The sequence below is a fragment of the Thermochaetoides thermophila genome, assembly GCF_000221225.1.
Source record: "Thermochaetoides thermophila DSM 1495 unplaced genomic scaffold scf7180000011821, whole genome shotgun sequence".
NCBI lineage: Eukaryota > Fungi > Ascomycota > Sordariomycetes > Sordariales > Chaetomiaceae > Thermochaetoides > Thermochaetoides thermophila.
Window position 1 is genome coordinate 1,640,241 of NW_006383037.1, and position 16,268 is coordinate 1,656,508.

At 54.1% G+C, this 16,268-nt stretch overlaps 6 protein-coding genes across 6 annotated transcripts; 3 read left to right on the forward strand and 3 right to left on the reverse strand.

Annotated features, from left to right (window-relative positions):
- Positions 1 to 159: 159 nt before the first annotated feature.
- On the reverse strand, positions 160 to 1,670 carry CTHT_0063700 (uncharacterized protein; the record flags this gene model as incomplete). The annotated part of the gene is made up of 4 exons (XM_006696613.1): positions 160 to 751; positions 801 to 967; positions 1,015 to 1,400; positions 1,457 to 1,670. 4 exons carry the CDS (start codon positions 1,668 to 1,670, stop codon positions 160 to 162), a joined length of 1,359 nt encoding a protein of 452 aa, XP_006696676.1.
- A 734-nt stretch (positions 1,671 to 2,404) lies between these two features.
- CTHT_0063710 (ribosomal protein P1) lies at positions 2,405 to 3,031 on the forward strand (the record flags this gene model as incomplete). Its single annotated transcript, XM_006696614.1, has 4 exons — positions 2,405 to 2,473; positions 2,567 to 2,644; positions 2,772 to 2,913; positions 2,985 to 3,031. 4 exons carry the CDS (start codon positions 2,405 to 2,407, stop codon positions 3,029 to 3,031), a joined length of 336 nt encoding a protein of 111 aa, XP_006696677.1.
- Positions 3,032 to 5,833: 2,802 nt separating this feature from the next.
- CTHT_0063720 (uncharacterized protein) lies at positions 5,834 to 9,601 on the forward strand (the record flags this gene model as incomplete). The annotated part of the gene is made up of 4 exons (XM_006696615.1): positions 5,834 to 8,141; positions 8,198 to 8,514; positions 8,578 to 8,629; positions 8,730 to 9,601. 4 exons carry the CDS (start codon positions 5,834 to 5,836, stop codon positions 9,599 to 9,601), a joined length of 3,549 nt encoding a protein of 1,182 aa, XP_006696678.1.
- A 402-nt stretch (positions 9,602 to 10,003) lies between these two features.
- On the reverse strand, positions 10,004 to 11,379 carry CTHT_0063730 (uncharacterized protein; the record flags this gene model as incomplete). The annotated part of the gene is made up of 3 exons (XM_006696616.1): positions 10,004 to 11,105; positions 11,159 to 11,247; positions 11,302 to 11,379. The coding sequence occupies 3 exons, from the start codon at positions 11,377 to 11,379 to the stop codon at positions 10,004 to 10,006; spliced, it is 1,269 nt and encodes a 422-aa protein (XP_006696679.1).
- Positions 11,380 to 12,260: 881 nt separating this feature from the next.
- On the forward strand, positions 12,261 to 13,441 carry CTHT_0063740 (uncharacterized protein; the record flags this gene model as incomplete). The annotated part of the gene is made up of 3 exons (XM_006696617.1): positions 12,261 to 12,404; positions 12,620 to 13,196; positions 13,272 to 13,441. 3 exons carry the CDS (start codon positions 12,261 to 12,263, stop codon positions 13,439 to 13,441), a joined length of 891 nt encoding a protein of 296 aa, XP_006696680.1.
- Positions 13,442 to 13,663: 222 nt separating this feature from the next.
- Positions 13,664 to 14,848, reverse strand: CTHT_0063750 (uncharacterized protein; the record flags this gene model as incomplete). Its single annotated transcript, XM_006696618.1, has 3 exons — positions 13,664 to 14,114; positions 14,169 to 14,211; positions 14,725 to 14,848. The coding sequence occupies 3 exons, from the start codon at positions 14,846 to 14,848 to the stop codon at positions 13,664 to 13,666; spliced, it is 618 nt and encodes a 205-aa protein (XP_006696681.1).
- Between the last annotated feature and the right edge of the window lie 1,420 nt (positions 14,849 to 16,268).

Here is a 16,268-nt window from a genome sequence, read left to right on the forward strand (position 1 = left end):
ATCAATTCAACGCTCCATGCAATGTTCATACCCCCTGAAATGTACTCAAAAACGCTGTCAACCCGTTCCCCAGATCCCATCCAACACCAAGCGCCAAATATAGTATACCACATGTTGATACAACGTGCCTTCCGCACAACCGGCCATGTCTTTTGTAGATCAATCCTTCGACCCACCAAGCCCCTGAGCCAGCCGTTCCTCCTCATCCTCCATTTCATCCGCCTGCACTCTCAACTCATACGCCAGGTCAAAGCATTCCGCCAGCAGCTCGCACACGCTGCCCTGGCCCTCAGGGATATCATTCCCGACCATGAACTTGCCATCAACCCGCATGTTATCGATAGAATTGAGCTTCAAGCTGTAAGGGTACAGCTCGCGCACCGAGCTGACACCGCCACTGTTCTTGACCTCCACCAGGCATCGCTTCAGCGTCTGCAGCTGGTTGTAGACCGGCAAAAGCGCCTCCGAAACGGGTTCCGATGAGCACATGAGGTAGTAGATGTAGCCGTAGCTGCGCCGAATCAAGTAGAGCAGCGTGCGCTGCACGTACAGCTCGGCCGGGTTGCCGTCGGGATCGATGAAGTTGCCGTTGACGCGCGCCTCGTCGATCTTGTCCAGCTCGCGCTGGAAGTCGTAGAGGTCAGTCTCGCGCAGCGACCACGCTTGTGTGATCGAAATGCGCTCCAAGTCGTTGCGAATCCGGATGAGCACCTCGTACTTGTCGCGGAACGCTTCAGGGATTGCGCCTTTCCTGATGTGTGTGTTAGAGAAGTAGACATTGAGGATTACTCAGCACATACCTGTCGAGAACTATGTCGGACCAGGTCAGGCAGCGGCTCAGCAGTTCCGATACGGTGTCGCTCCCAGAGTACTCTTTGCCATCCTTGTCCACGAACTTGCCGTTTACTCGAGAAGCATCTATCTCCTTGAGTTTTTCCTGTAGTCTCAGGACCTCTTTCGTCGAGAACTGGGCCAGGTCAGCCATCGCCAGTAACACGGTGCTCGGTGGCCTACCTTAGTCTTGGTGTTGGCTAACGACATGGATCGCATGATGGAGATGAGCTTCTCGTATATCGCCTGAAGCGGCTTGTCCATCTCGTCCAGCTTCGTCTGCAGCTTGGCTAGCATGTACTTGCACAGCTTCGTGCGATGCTCGAGCAGCTCGATCAGGTATGGGGAGTGTGTCTCTTCGGCGTTCTCCAGGATGACGTCCAGCTTGCTGAGTGTGGTTGCTATGCTCTCGAGGTCTTTGGGCGAGTAGAGTCCGGCTTCTGTCAGGTGGTCCAACAGCCGCTTTATGGTCGAGGTCACCGCATACGCCGCCGGGGCTTCGTTCGTTCTCCCGACTGTCATGAAGAATAGCGAAATAAGCTGGAAGCAGCTCTCCAATACCTTATCCACTAGTATGGTGTCAGCATACGTCTTTGTTGGAGCCATGTTACCTAGGCCACCTCACATCGGTTCTCTCCATGGCACTGCCCCTTCCGAATTTCGTTCAGGTGCTTAACCTGCTCAATGAGCTCATCGTACAGTACCATGACATCCTGCGACCGAATATATTTTGTGCGATCGCGCTTCAGCAGGATGAGCTTGTCCCGGATGACCGTGAGCTTGTCGAGGATCTGGCGCTCCCGTTCATCTTTGGGTAAGGGTATCGCTGGGGTGTCCATCTCTGGTGTAGGTATGGAGAGGATGCTGGATGGAAGTTACAGAGAGTTGTCTCAGGGGCAGGTCGGCCTTCTCTTCAGAACTTGTAGGATGGAAGAGCAGGACACGAGGCCGCCAGTTTACACTCCACACGGCTCGATCGGCAAGGTTGGAGGATCGATCTGGGGGGGATGGCCCGCTACTGACGCCACCCGACACGATGCTGGAAGATGGTCAATTGTAAGTGTATCGAATTTGAATTGATTCCTGGAGCAACAAAACAGTAGGTTGGTAGCATACAGTAAAGCGCCAGCTTTTATATGGGTGCACTGGTAAATGGTGCCGACTTTCTTGGCCACACTAGTTGTGACTTGAGAGAAGTTGCCTCTTCTCGTGCTTGTCACTTCCCTAACATGATGCTCGCCCTCGTCCGACGTCAATGGTGGGGTAGCTCGATGGTGGGGCAGCTGGACGCCGAGATGCAGGCAATCCCCCTAGACATGAGCGGAGGATTGGTTGGCCTTGTCTCCATCGGTTCCGGCCAATCAGGGTCTTCTCGAGCGAACCTGGGCCGACGGAATGGTGACAGCCGGCGAAAAGCTTGTGCCAGCTGCCAGGCGTAGGGCCACGCTATTCTGTTTTCGAGCGCCCACAACTTAATTTCTTTTCGCGAATTTCAAAGCTCGGCCTCAACATCCCACGTCAAACCACCAGTCCTTCGAGTTCAGCACTTGCGCCCTCGACAACCACATTCAAAATGTCTACCGCTGAGCTTGCGACGTCCTACGCGGCGCTGATCCTCGCCGACGACGGTGTTGAGATCACTGTGAGCATCACCTCTGAGCCTTTGTGACCTGGGCGATTTTGCGCGGGGCCCAGACAGTCAGTTGAGATGAGTCGCTAATATGCTCCAATTCAGGCCGACAAGATCAACACCCTCATCAAGGCCGCTGGCGTCACTGAGGTCGAGCCCATCTGGGCCTCCCTTTTCGCCAAGGTACGAAATTCCGACGCCACATCACGAGAGTTCGCGATATAAGGGATTTCGCGATCAAATTGAGATGGGATTTCTTTTTAGACATATGGGGTTCAGGATGGCTGACTGGGACTGTTTTACACTACAGGCTCTTGAGGGCAAGGACGTGAAGGACCTCCTCTCTGCCGTCGGCTCCGGCGGTGGTGCTGCCGCTGCCCCTGCGGCCGGTGGTGCGGCTGCTGCTGCTGCTGCTCCCGCCGAGGAGGCCAAGGAGGAGAAGAAGGAGGAGGGTGAGTTTTCCCGCTGCCAGGCTATGGCAGTTCCCATGTTTCATAATACGGACGACTGACAACCGGTGCAGAGAAGGAGGAGTCGGACGAGGACATGGGCTTCGGTCTCTTCGACTAAACTGCTCTCGACTTGGGCAGGGCGCGGCGTTGACTCTTCGGGTTCCCTTTTTACTCCTCAAAATTGCATGGGTATGCGGCGGCGTCTCGCATTCACGGCCAAAGGGATGGAGGTTATGATGTTAGGGATCCTGGTTCATGGGCGTAGCTTTTTCGGAATTTGAGCAAAGATGCGCTTTTGAGCAAGTGCGGATCGGGCTGAGCTGGCGGTGTCAGGATCTGACTGACCTGGGAATCGCGCCGATTCTCGTGGTGTGCCCGTCCCGCGAAGTTGGCCGTGTTGTTGCGCCCGCAACCCAGAGTATCGCCAAGACAATGCGACGCTCTTCCATGACCATCTTCTTGGGCTTCTGACTTGACGGTTTGTTGACTGATGTGATGATATTCTATGGTCATCCAGGGGGTCAAGGAGGACTCCGAGTGATAGGCCCCGGGGAATGCCGGACTTGAAGCCCCATCTGCGCCCAGCCGTCAGTGGCGCTTTCTCCTGAATCCGGTGATCAGCCAGTTACAGCCCCTGGATGAGTTTGCTGCGATTATTATGCGCGATAGATTCCTTCTACAAAATCTGTGCCTTGACTCCTGTCACCCTAAGTTTTTAACCTTACCAAAGCACCCTCGAGAATTGATCCTGAATGTGGAGGCTTGGCGTTCTTATCTCGGCCACGCTGTGAAGCAGTGACGAAATTGCCCGGCTTGAATGAAATGGAGCTCAACTCATATCAACGTCAAACGGCTTTCATCTCTTACCTCCTAAGTCATCTCTAGCTAGGCATTTATGTCAATAAAAATGAGATTTTCTTGAGTAGAAATTCTTGATCCATTTCATGAAGTTTTGAAGCATCTTTTCTAAAATTGTGTTGGGGGATCTAGAATCCTGCCCACGTCCAAGACAATGCGGGGGAGGGGTAACACAATTCCCATTCGCAGAATCCAATTATCGATCATCATCAAAAGCAATGTTTGCCGAAGCCCAATCTGAACATCAGCAACCAAACCCCGAAAACCTGTACGCTCATTCATTGGTCTCTCAAGTCTCACTAAATTCGAGTTCGACCACGAGCTCTCCCTCAACCAAGCTTTGTCCACCCCGGCCACGGGCTCCCGACAAGGCAGCCACATACACACCCGTATCCAAGCCAGCCGCCTTCGGTCCAATCTAGTCATGTCACGAGGCCATCTGTTCTGGTGACCAATGTAGGTCATGTCACAGACAGACAGACCTGCGCCCTTTGGCCCACTGGCACTAGAGCAGATTTACTAAGGTCTCTCTCTCTCTCTCTCTCTCTCTCTTTTTTTTTTATTACTTCGCTATCTTCCGTAACGAACGGCTCTCCCGGCCTCTGGTTTATAAGACAGGTTTTAAGGGGGCGCAGGTGGGGTTAGTCGGTGCCCTGCGGCTTGCTGGGCATGCACCTCGCCTCGATGTCAACGCCCCTATCTAGCAGGTCAAGGGCTTCGAGAAGGTTGGGGGTTTCTGGGCAAAAAAGATTTGGGGGATGAGTTTGACAAACTGGCTCTGAGCCCGGGATACCCTCGATGGAGGGGAGTTAGAAGCTTCGTCTGTGAGATGAGATGTAGCACAACATCGGTCTGCTTGCTGATACTATAGTTGAACAGATACTGTTTTCAGTCTCGGTATCATCAACAAGTGTTGATGAAGAAGGGATGGTGTGGACAAAGAGAGGCCACTATGACTGCGCTGGAGGGTCACCCAACGGGCTGCCACCATGATGCAGGTCAGGTCAAGAGCGGTGTGCTTCGGCCACCGGACGGCATCAGTGCCGCCATCCTACCTATCGTCTGCCTGTTGGTGCTCAGCTACAGGCCCGTTGGTTAGGCACTTACATTAATTGATGCAAGGTCATTGTTAATGGCCATGTTGGTCTCACACATCTTGACTTTGTTTCGTACCGCACTAAGCGAAGGGAGACAGCTCAATCTCGAGCTCTCTGGGTCATTTACTTGGGCCAACAAGTTTGGAAAGGGACTTCAAGAACACTCTAGTCGTTACAGCGTCAAGAATCGAGACATCGAGCCTTGGGGAGGCGGGCATTTTTATGCTTCTTTGAGTTGGACGAGGATCTCGCTGCGCCGCATGGTTGGTTTCCGACGTTCTGCATGTCATCGCGGGGCACAGCAGGGTAGCGCTTCCAGAATGCAGAGACACGAAGATACCCTAAAGAGGGATGCAGGGCAATTGGCTAGACAGGTGTAGGCTGGCTCCCACTCACATAATTCAACGTAATCCTGCTTCCTGCTTTCTCTTTCTTGCAGCAAATGCCAGGTAGGGACTGTCAGCAGGCAGGAGGAGCTAGCTTTCACCAGTTACCACTATCACTTGTGCCCCCCTCTTCTTTCATTCCTTTCCAGGTTGTTGACCAAGACTCAAGAGGTCCACCCTTTTACCCCCTCCTCTCTTACTCATCATCTCTTATACCGGCAGGTACCACCGCCTCGTTACTGCCCTGCTCACAACCTCACTCAGCCCTCTTATACTTTCCAAGGCATCTCGTGGACCCCGCTTGAATTTTTTGATCCAACCCGAAACATCTTGACTTTCCCTCTCTCTTCCCCCTCCCCCCCTCCTCCAACCTTATTTTCTTTGCTTCCATCTTTTTTTTTTTTGTTTTCCCAACCTCATAACCCCGCTTGCTGTCCAGGTCTGATCACCTGATCCAATATCGAGCATCATTTGCTACCAACTTAAGCTGCTCTACCACTTTACCTGCTCGTCATAGGCACACTTTTGTTTTCAATCCCACACAAGACTCTATACCCCGCGTGCGGCAGCCCAACAACAATGCCCGAGGTGTACCGCTACACCCGTGAGGGTGACGCGTCCGACGACGACGGCGGCTACAAGCGAACAATCGTCCGCCGATACAAGGTCGTCCCCGACCGCAGCGGCGAGAGTGGCTACCACGACCACCTTGACGAGGTCGAGGTCATCGAAGAAGCAGAGATAGAGGAACGTCGCAGCGGCGCTCGCTACGCCCCTCGTGCGCGTCGGCCCAGCCTAGACGATGTAATCGAGGTCGAGCGCCACGACCGCGAGGGGTATCCTGAGCGGACGTATACCGTCGTGGAGAGGCAAGTTGCGGCGAGGGATAGGGATGATGATGGGGTTGAGTATTATCGGGTCGATGAGCGCGACCGCGATCGTGATCGCGGACGGGTTGTCTATGAGGCGACGACGAGGGAGGTGGAGAGGGTTGATCGCCCGGAGTCATATCCTCACTCGCCTAGGACCCCTCGCGACTGGGAGAGGAGGTCGGGGACGTATTGGGATGATGATAAGGAGACGGAAGTGAGAGTTGAAAAGCGCATTGAGCGGAGGGGATCGCATGGAGAGGTCTTGGTTGAGAGACGCATTGAAGAGCGCCGGGATGATGATGGCGAACGCTGGCGCAGGGAGATGGAGTATTATGAGCCAGTTATGGTTCGGGACCGGGACCGTCACCCGGAGGGAAGAGTCGTCTACACCGAGGTCGGCGCACCGCTTGTTCTCCGGGAGCGCGAGGTTGACACCAAAGAGATCGCTCTCGCTCGACGCCCGTCAATTGATGAGTACTACTATCACCGGGAGACTCGCGAGGTGACACCCTACAAAGGGGACCGTCGCGAAGATGAGGATGACCACAAACACCATCATTGCCATCACCATCACCATCATCATCATCATCATCATCGCTCCCGTCACCACAGTCGCAGCCGCAGACGGCACAGCGATGCGACGTCCGATGGCGAGCGCCGTATCAGGCGCAAGAACAGCCACAAGGAGCGCAGTCGCAGTCGCAGTCGCAGTCGCAGTCGTTCTCGCAGCTCATCAAGCAGCCGCAGCCCACACCGTAAGCGGCATATCGCCGAGGGTGCTCTCGCCGGCGCTGGTCTGGGCGCCATCATGGCCTCGCGGCGCGACTCGAACGGCGAGCTGCAGGAGCATCGCGGTCGCAAGGTCTTGGCTGGTGCTGCTCTAGGCGCTGTCGCAACTGAAATTGCCCGGCGCGCACACAACGCTCTCCAGGAGCACTTTGGCGGTGACGAGGAGAGAGGCCGGTCGCGGTCACGGTCTCGCTCACCCCCTCACTCGAAGCTCAAGACTGGTCTGGGTATCGCCGCCCTTGCGCTTGCTGCGGCCGGCGCGGCGAAATACTACGAGGCTAGCAAGATCGAGAAAGAAGAGATGAACCGTGGCCGGTCGCTTCGTCGCGAGGATAGCGATACCGATCCGGACCGGTCACCTAGTCGCAAGCGCTCCAAGAGCCGGGCGTCATCGCTGGCTAAGGCGGCGGTGGCCACGGCCGCTGCTACTGGGTTGTTGCAGCATTATCGCCACAAGAGCAAGTCGCGCGATGGAAAGAGCCGGTCGCGGTCTCGTCTCAGGACTGTTGCCGAGATGACTGCTGCTGGCCTGGCTGGCGCTGGGGCCAAGAAGCTTTATGACTCTCACAAGGAGAAGAAAGAAGCCAAAGAGCGCGAGCGTGATCGCGACCGCGGCGAGAGCGACTATGAATCTGAGTTCGAGCGCGACCGTCGCCGTCGCGATCGCAGCCACAGCCACAGCCACAGCCGAAGCCGAAGCAGAAGCAGAAGCAGAAGCAGAAGCAGAAGCAGAAGCAGAAGCCGCCCGGAATACCCCGACGTGGAGTTGGGCATGGTCGAGTACGGCGATCGCCCTGTTGTCTCTCAAACTCCGTACCCAGATGAGTATCCTCCTGAGATGACGGCCGGGTATGATTCGGCTAGTGAGGAAAGACATCGGAGCAGGAGCCGCAGCCAGACCCATCGGCGCGGCTCGAGGGGACGCAGAGGCGAGGATGAATACTTTGTTGATAGCGAAGGTGAGCAGCATAAGAAGCCGGAGAAGAAGAGAAGTGGCAGTAGGTTGCGTGATGCAGCAGTTGGTGCGGCGGCTGTAGGCGCTGCTGCCATTGGGTTGAAGAAGTTGAGTGACAAGGGGAAGGAGAAGGAAGAGAGAGGGAGATCCAGGTCCAGGGAGAGACAGAGAAGCAGGTCGAGGTCCCGGTCGAGGTCTTGGTCGAGGGAGAGAGATCGGGAGAGGGAGCGCGAGCGGGAGAGGAGAAAGGGTCTGGAGAGGGATCGGAGACGTGAGCTGCTTTTGTCTTCCTCAGATTGTTGATGACGGGTGCTGACAAGTGAACAGGCTATGAGGAAGAGGAGAAGGCATACCGATATGACCTCCCCGGATCGCCTCACGCTCCCCCTCCTCCGAATGCCCCTCCACCGCAGGGCTATTCGAACATCCCTCCTACTCCTCCTCCTCCTCCTCCGCCTCCGCCTTCGGGTAACGGATACCCCCAGTACACGTCTCCTTCGGACAAGCAATACACGGCATACCATCCTCCGAACTCACAGTATGGTCCCCCTCCGCCGGCACCACCACCGCCGCCGCCGCCGCCGCCGCCTCCAGCAACGATGGCGGGCGCCCTACCTCCGGCCACGCCAACGCGACCTGAACATGTGAGTGAAGCTTCTTGTGCTGGTCGTCCCGCTGCAGGAGAAAACCCAACCCCACAGTCACAGCCACAAGCACCACCAGCAGAAGCCATCGCTCCCTCCGTAGTCGGTAACAAGGGTGCGTCTGCTCTGCTTGCTCTGCTCTGCGGGACCGCTTAACTATTATCACGACATCAGGCCTGCGAGACAGTGGAATGCTGACTGACGCTACAATACAGATCGTCTAGACACCACACCCATCCCTCCTCCCGACATCCCCGAACCCGAAAGCCCCCGCACAGTCAAATCCGTCACCTTCGGCCCTTTATCTCCCCAATCCCAAGCTACACTTCGTCGGCATCACTCCAAGCTGGACGGTAAAGACAACAAATCCGACACTGAATCTACCATAAGCGATGCCGATATAACCATTCCTAGCATGACCCGTCGTTCAACGATAGATGACGACGACTCGATTGAGTTCCTTCCTGACAGGTTCGACTCTCAGGGCAGACCGCTCGATGGGTCGCCTACCTCGTCTAGGACAGGGGGTTCTAGGATGCATAGTCGGCGGGGGGAGTTCAATTACCGCAATGTGCATGGGGAGTGGGGGGTGTCGGGAACGGATGCGGAGGTTGTGGAGCAGATTGTGCAGGGTGTGACGGAGGTTTTAGAGGGGACGGGTGGAGGGTTGTTGGGACTGATTGGGGGGTTGCTTGGGGGAGGATTGTTGGAGGATATTGAGCGGGACAGAGAGGAGAAGGAGAAGAGGAGGAAGGCAAAAGAAAGGATTCAAGACCGCGATAGAGATAAGGATCGGAAGGATGGGGAGAGGATTATAGATAGGGAGCCGGAACGGGAAGGAGAACGGGATAGGGACCGTCGGAAGAAAGACAGACACGGCAGTGATGATGCGAGAGAAAGGAGGGATAGAAAGAGGGAAGAGGAACGAGAGAAGCGCTCTGGTCGTTCAAAAACCAATGAGCGCAAGGAAAGCAGCAAGGGGAGGATCCGGGGAAATGATTTGATTTGCCTTCGTGATGACCATGACCATGTTTATGACCATGACGATAATGATGTTGATCCGAAGAGGAGACATCGGAGAAGGTAGGCGGAGGTTTGGCATGGGAGTTTGAGGAATCATTTCGGCTTATGATTTGATGAGTTACGACTGTCTTTCTGCGATGATTTCCCATCTGTCAGTTATATATCGCCTTGACGACACTCTGCTAGACATGACCTTGAAGTACCCTTTGACGAATATATACGTCCCATTTTGAGTTTGGCCTTAGACTGTCTGTCCGCTCTTATCACATAGGAACGATATTTCTCTGTTTCTGCATAGTTTCATGTGTCTGTAACCGTTGACTTCAAGTCTATTCACAAACTAGTAACATCATGAAACGACGTCATCTAACCATGGAACAAAACCTCCAAACCCAGAAGCAGAAACAGTCCCATATATCCTATGTACCACTCTCTAACTGTTTAATCCCTCCCCTCTACCAACTCCTCATAACTCCTCATGCACAGGCGGCCTCTCCCCCGTAACAATATACTCTGGCCGTCCACTATCCTTATGCAAGTTGACCCCCTTCTTCGCCCGCCACTTCTCAAACACAGCCCACAGATCCTTTTCCATGCCGCTTTCCATCTGATCCGGCAGCACGACGACATACTCCACATACAGATTCCCGTACTCTGTCTTGTGGTACACACTATCCCCGTCCTCATGCCACACTGGCATGCCCTCCCCAGGGATAGTGTCTACATGGCCCGGCTGCACGACCTGCCCTCTCTTCCGTCCTAACCTGACGACATGCCCATCCAGATGCGTGATATTCCTCGACCAATCACCCAACAACGCCTCCCTAAGTGAAAGAACCTCCGTCCAGAAGAGATCATCCCCCCTCCTCCTAAAGAACACCCCATCTACCCTCTCCTCGGGCCTTGCCCCCTCCTCCAACTCCGGCTCCTTTTCCACCAACGTAACAATCAGATCCCCCGCGACCCAATCCGGACTCGCGTCCGCCTCATTCTCATACACAACCCTCGTCCCATCCCCCATGCCCCTCTCTACCTGCACCGTGACTGGGGTCGCCTTCCTCACCACCCTGTCCCCATGACACACGGGGCACCGCTTCGCAATGGTCTTGCCCCTCCCCCCGCACGCATCACATTGCATCTGCACCTGGGTAAACATGCCCGGAGCGAACTGCGAGCGCACCATTTTGACGCCCTTGCCGCCGCACGACGGGCACGTGTGCACAACCTTGTCCGCGGCACCCGTCCCGGCGCAGTGTTCGCATATCTCCTGCTTGTCCCAGGTAAACTCGGTGGTTCCCCCGTTGTAGAAATCCTTCAGAGAGACGGAGACCTTGACCTCGATGTTGGGACCGCGGCGTTGGCCCGGGTGAGTGTTGAAGTGCCCGCCGCCGCCGAAGAACCGGCTAAAGAGATCGAACGGGTCGTGGTGCTGAAAACCGTTGCCTTGCTTGCGTTGTTTGAGGCCCTCGTGGCCGAATTGGTCGTAGATTTGGCGGGATTCGGGGTCGGAAAGGGCTTCGTAGGCTTCGGACACCTGGACGAATTTTTCGTGGGCGGAGGGGTCGCCTCTGTTGGGGGTTAGTTGGAGGTCGGGAGTACGGAGGGAGGAAAGAGAACGTACGGGTTCTTATCGGGGTGGTATTTCTTGCTGAGTTGCCGGTAGGCGGACTTGATTTGCTTGTCGGTGGCGTCGCGGTTGAGGCCGAGGATCTAGAAAGGTCAGCATGCTTGCAAGACGCATCACCAACATCTCTGGGGACGCACCTTGTAGTAGTCCTCCGCGCCGAGCGCAAACTGCGCCAGCGCTAAGAGAGGTAGCAGAATGGTCTTGTAGAACCTCATGGCTGCTGCGTGCTGGCTGTTGCTTCAGAAAGCCAGACTGGTTTGATTTGCGTCGTGCGCTCGGTATGGCTGTGCTGTCCTCTCCGTCACACTCCCTCTCACGATCCGTCCGGCGCTGTACAAGCAGCCGGGCGTAATACCTCTTCGTCTGCGTTTTTGCTGCGCTCTCTTCCTCTCTTCCCCTTCCCTCCAAGTTTGCTCTCTCTCAAAGATATTGTTAAGAATAATCCCAATTGCTTTCGCCGTCCCTAAGCCTCAGGTTTTTCAACCAGCTAGCATGCCACAGAAACTCGACCTCTCTCAAAACTCTTCGAGATCGAGATCAAAGATCGACTTACACCAGGGTCCAAAAAGAAAAGCTCCAGCAGCGCAACAGCGCCTAGCAGCCAGCGTGGTCATAGTCTCGATATCTTATCGCCCCCTTAGGATTGGCCTTTCTTCCAGCCAAGCTTTCTTATCACAACCGGGGTGCAGCGCCAAGCTTTGATAAACCCTAACCCTCAAAACAAGGTTCCTTTTTGCCGTTTTTGACACTTGGCCGGGGTCGTGGACCTCAGACGTCATCTGCATGCTTGGGAGCATTTGAGTGCGTCGGCTGACGGAGAAGTATCCGCAAAGTCACCGAGGGCCGACGAGTGAGTTGTTTCTTGGATTTTACCTGTTTTTTGCAGCAGGAGTTGGATGGAGAGATGTAACTTGCTTGCGGCTCTCACGCGTATATGGTGGGGGATATAGTTTTCCATGACCATAGCTGAGCTTGAGCTTTTTTCTCAGAACTATATTCTTTTCAGGCATTCCTCTCAACACAGATTTCATCTTAACTCCTCATCAGCCCTCATCAGACTTAAAATCAAGCTTCGCGGGGTAATCAATCAAGCAAGATGCTTCCCCCCGTCCTAGCCTCGCTCATCGACCCATGGATGTTCATGGGCCTGGCGCTGTCCTATCTGCCGGGCACCATCCTCCGTCTGGTCGTCGCCCGGGACTTTCGCACGCTGTTCTCTTGGTCTCGGTTTCAAGCTGCTGTAGGTTTTCTCCCATCTGGTTCGCCTTAATTTCTTCATACAGTACCCAACAAGGTCATAAAAGGCCTCACGCCGGGGTGATACTTCTTCCCCCTTGAATGACCGTCAAGACCCCCCCCCTCCCTATCATTTGTCATACCTCCTCCCTTTCAACACCCGTCTCAACTCCTCCTTCGCTCCCTCTCCGTTTATTGACATGAAGTTAACCCACCCAGTGGTTCGCCGCCTTCTGGTCCCGCGTCGGCCCCGAAGTCCGCCTCAACGCCACCAAAAACGTCCTCCCCCTCCTCCAAGGCCGTGTCACAGCTGGTGTGGTTCCCCCCGAGGACTCTGTCCCATCTTCCAACCCAAATGATAACCCCCACCCCCCCATCCACGGCACCCTCCTCGAACTCGGCCCCGGCTCAGGCATGTGGGTGTCCCTCTTCTCGGCTACCTCCCAACGCGAGAACCGCCTGGGTCCGATCGCGAAGATCTATGGTGTTGAGCCCAACACCGATGTCCACCCACTGCTGAAAACCCAAGTTCGTGAGGCGGGGTTGGACAAGCCTTCTGGAGGGCAGACGCATTATGAGATCGTCCCTGTCGGCGTGGAGAGCTTGGCAGAGTCAGGGAAGGTTAAGCCGAATAGTGTGGACTGCATCGTCACGATTATGTGTCTGTGCAGTATCCCTGAGCCGAGGAAGAATATGGCGTTGTTGTATAACTACTTGAAGCCGGGCGGACGATGGTATGTGTATGAGCATGTTAAGTGCTTCCAGCATCAGCCATGGGGGATGAGGGTGTACCAGTGTAAGTGTTGCTCTCTTCATTTATTGTTTTTTTTCCCCCCTCGAGTGCCAAGCAAAGCAGACACTCACATGACAGCCTTCCTCAACTTCCTCTGGCCACACATCGTCGGCGGCTGCCAGATGTGCCGCGAGACGGGCAAGTGGCTGCGCGAGGCCGGCCCCTGGTCGCAGGTCGACGTGCACCCGCTGGCCGACGAGCCGTGGTACTACACCATGCCACACGTCATCGGCGTTCTCACCAAGTAGACCTCAACCCTAGCAACAATGGAAAATGATGTTATGGGCAAGGCATTTCATTCTTGCTACCAATCTCCCGCCATATCTGGCTATCGAAGTCTCAAATCAATCCACCCGCCCTTAAATGAAACCGAAAAAATGAACCCAATAGGCCAGCAACCAACGAACTATGGCACTGTTAAATCCTAACGCCGAGATAGCCAGTTTAACCCATCCAGATACGAAGACAAATCACCAGTCGTCAGTCAGAAGGGCATTGGCGTCCGTAGCGCCATTGCCAAAGCCCGTTGTCACCACCGTTGGCATCCGGAGCAGCGCCATCCTGGCAGTTGCGGCTGTAGTTTCCCATCTCACCACAGTTGTTGCACTTGACGCGAGTAACTTGGAGCAGTTAGCAATGATCGGCATATAACTGAGGAATAAAGACTTGCTATCGCGTGGCTGGAGGCAATCCTTTCTCATGTGACCAAACTCGTCGCAGTTGCGGCACTGCACGCGATCCATGTTGAGAGGCTCAGGGCACTCGCGAGCCATGTGTCCCTCCTGGCCACAGTTGCGGCAGCCACGGTTATCACCGCCGCCCTGAGGGCAGTCCCGAGAGAAGTGGCCCATATTACCATTACGGCACTCGACGGTTAGCAGCTGAGCGGGGCTTCTGACAATCGGACGCCCTGTGGCCAGGCTGTCTGGAACGTTGTTAGAATCATGCATTGCCATAGGATTAGTGAATGCATACCTACAGTCCTTGCAAGCAAACTTATCCACGTGAGGGTTGGGACCTGCGTAATTCTGGTTAGTCTGCTATCTGCTATCCCATGGGAAAAGACTTATAATTACGCTGCGGTGGCCGGCCTCGACGCAGCTGTAGCATTTGACTTCCATAACGGCCCTCTCAACTTTCTCTTGAGGACAGCGTTCAAAGGCGTGGCCCAACCTCACCGCAGTTAGTGCATTTGGGAAGCTTACACGAAACAACCTAACCGGCATTGGCCAGGCGCTCGAGGTTCTCATCTTCGCCCTTTGGTCACAGCTCGCGGTCATGAGGGCGCGGGGGATTCCACTGGAAGCGATAGGCAACAGCGTACTTCTTGTCGAGGCTGCCTTGCAGATCCATGTTCGTGACGGTGACCGTCAGATTCTTGGGAATCGCGATCAGCCAAAATCTGATGTCTTTATCGCAGAAGAGACGCTCAAGATCGGGATACGTGATCTCAAGAGCAGCCTTGACATAGGCCTGAATTCTCAGCACCAAAAGGTGTCGTCGAATCCATTAGATTTGCCATTTTCCCTACCACCTGCGGCGCCATTGGTACCAGGGCTGTCCCAGCCGCCAGAAGCGCCGTTGGCGCCAGCGTTATCCCAACCATTGGTGACACCGTTGACCGCGGTGCCAATGTTATCACTGCAGTCCGACATCTTGACAGTTGATTTTCCTGCATCGGTGTAAGGCCAGGAAGTCGGAAAAGAAAGCTTCAAGCGCAAGAGCGGGATTTGAAAAGGCTTTGTTGCGAAAGCAGGTCGTGAGAATGTTATTTGGCAGATATGAAGGGAAAAGTGGGAAAGCAATGAAGAAGAAGAAGAAGTTCGTAGTGCTGACAAAAAAAATGAAGGGTAACGAGTGGAAACTTACTTCAATTCCGGGCAAAAAAAAAAGCGTAGACAGATCTATGGAGTAGTGACCTTTCTGTAGTGGAAGTAGTGGAAGAAGCTAGGCGACGGTTTGAAGTTGAGGAAAAGGTTTGGTTCTCCAAGTCATCGTTGGAAAGAAGAGGTTAAATCATGGACGCAAGAGAAGAAAGAAGACTTGCCAACCAAGCACAAACTCGAACATAACTGAGCAAGTTGTCTGGGCAGTAACCCAAACTCCCTCAACGCGCAACCTTGTTACGCGACCTAATGGCGTCGGGTTGAAGCAGGAAAGTCTAAAGTGGCAGCAAAAAAAGTGAGAGAGGGAGAATGTCAGGAAGGAAAAAAAAATCAAAATTTGTGGGCATGAAAGAAAACTCGTCAGCTAGAGAACCCGCTGTGTCGATGTCTTGCGGTCTCGTGGCCTCGGTACCTATGTTATGCTGACAAACAAGGAAGTAAGCATCCTGAACGAGGTCATGAGTTCTAAGGTGAGGGCGCCAGCCGGTCTGTGTCCTGACAAAGGCATGAGTCTCCGGGACGTATACATGGATGTATTGCGCAAACCATGCTTTGAGATAGTGTTTGGAGCATGAGACTCTATGTACCAAATCCGTGGGCAGCTCTTGTGATATTGGTGTGTCCAAGTTCATGGTGCCACATTTAAGTGTGCTTGAGAGACGAAAGAAAAGGGGCAAAGGGGGAACGGAACCAAAGTCAACAAACACTGTGGTTACCACAGTGTGATATACCATAAGCACGGTCACTAGAGACGGCTTAATAGAGCATCCTGTGAGCTTACCCTTTATAACTGGTTCCTGACCGCAGGAGTATGAATACAGTGTTCATTGTGATTACCCAGTGATCAAAATTATGTGCATTTATGATAATGGTAGTTTACATGAATTGGACCAGGGTATCTTAATGGGTTTTTTTTTTTGGGTAACTGAGCACTACACTTGACAAGGGCATCACTTCAAGTGGACACTCAAGCTTAAAATCAAATTGAACCTCTTGAAATCGAACAATTAAAATGGATACAGAGACAGTAAAGAACCATATGTCTTTTTAGGTAGATCAAACTGAAGCTTTGAGTTTGTCCTTGACCCTGCGACCAAAGACTGGAGAGTCCAATGGAGACTTTAACCCCACCAAACGAGCGGGCTCAACTTCCCCAGCTTTCCTTAGGCAACCTCAGAAACTGGAGAAG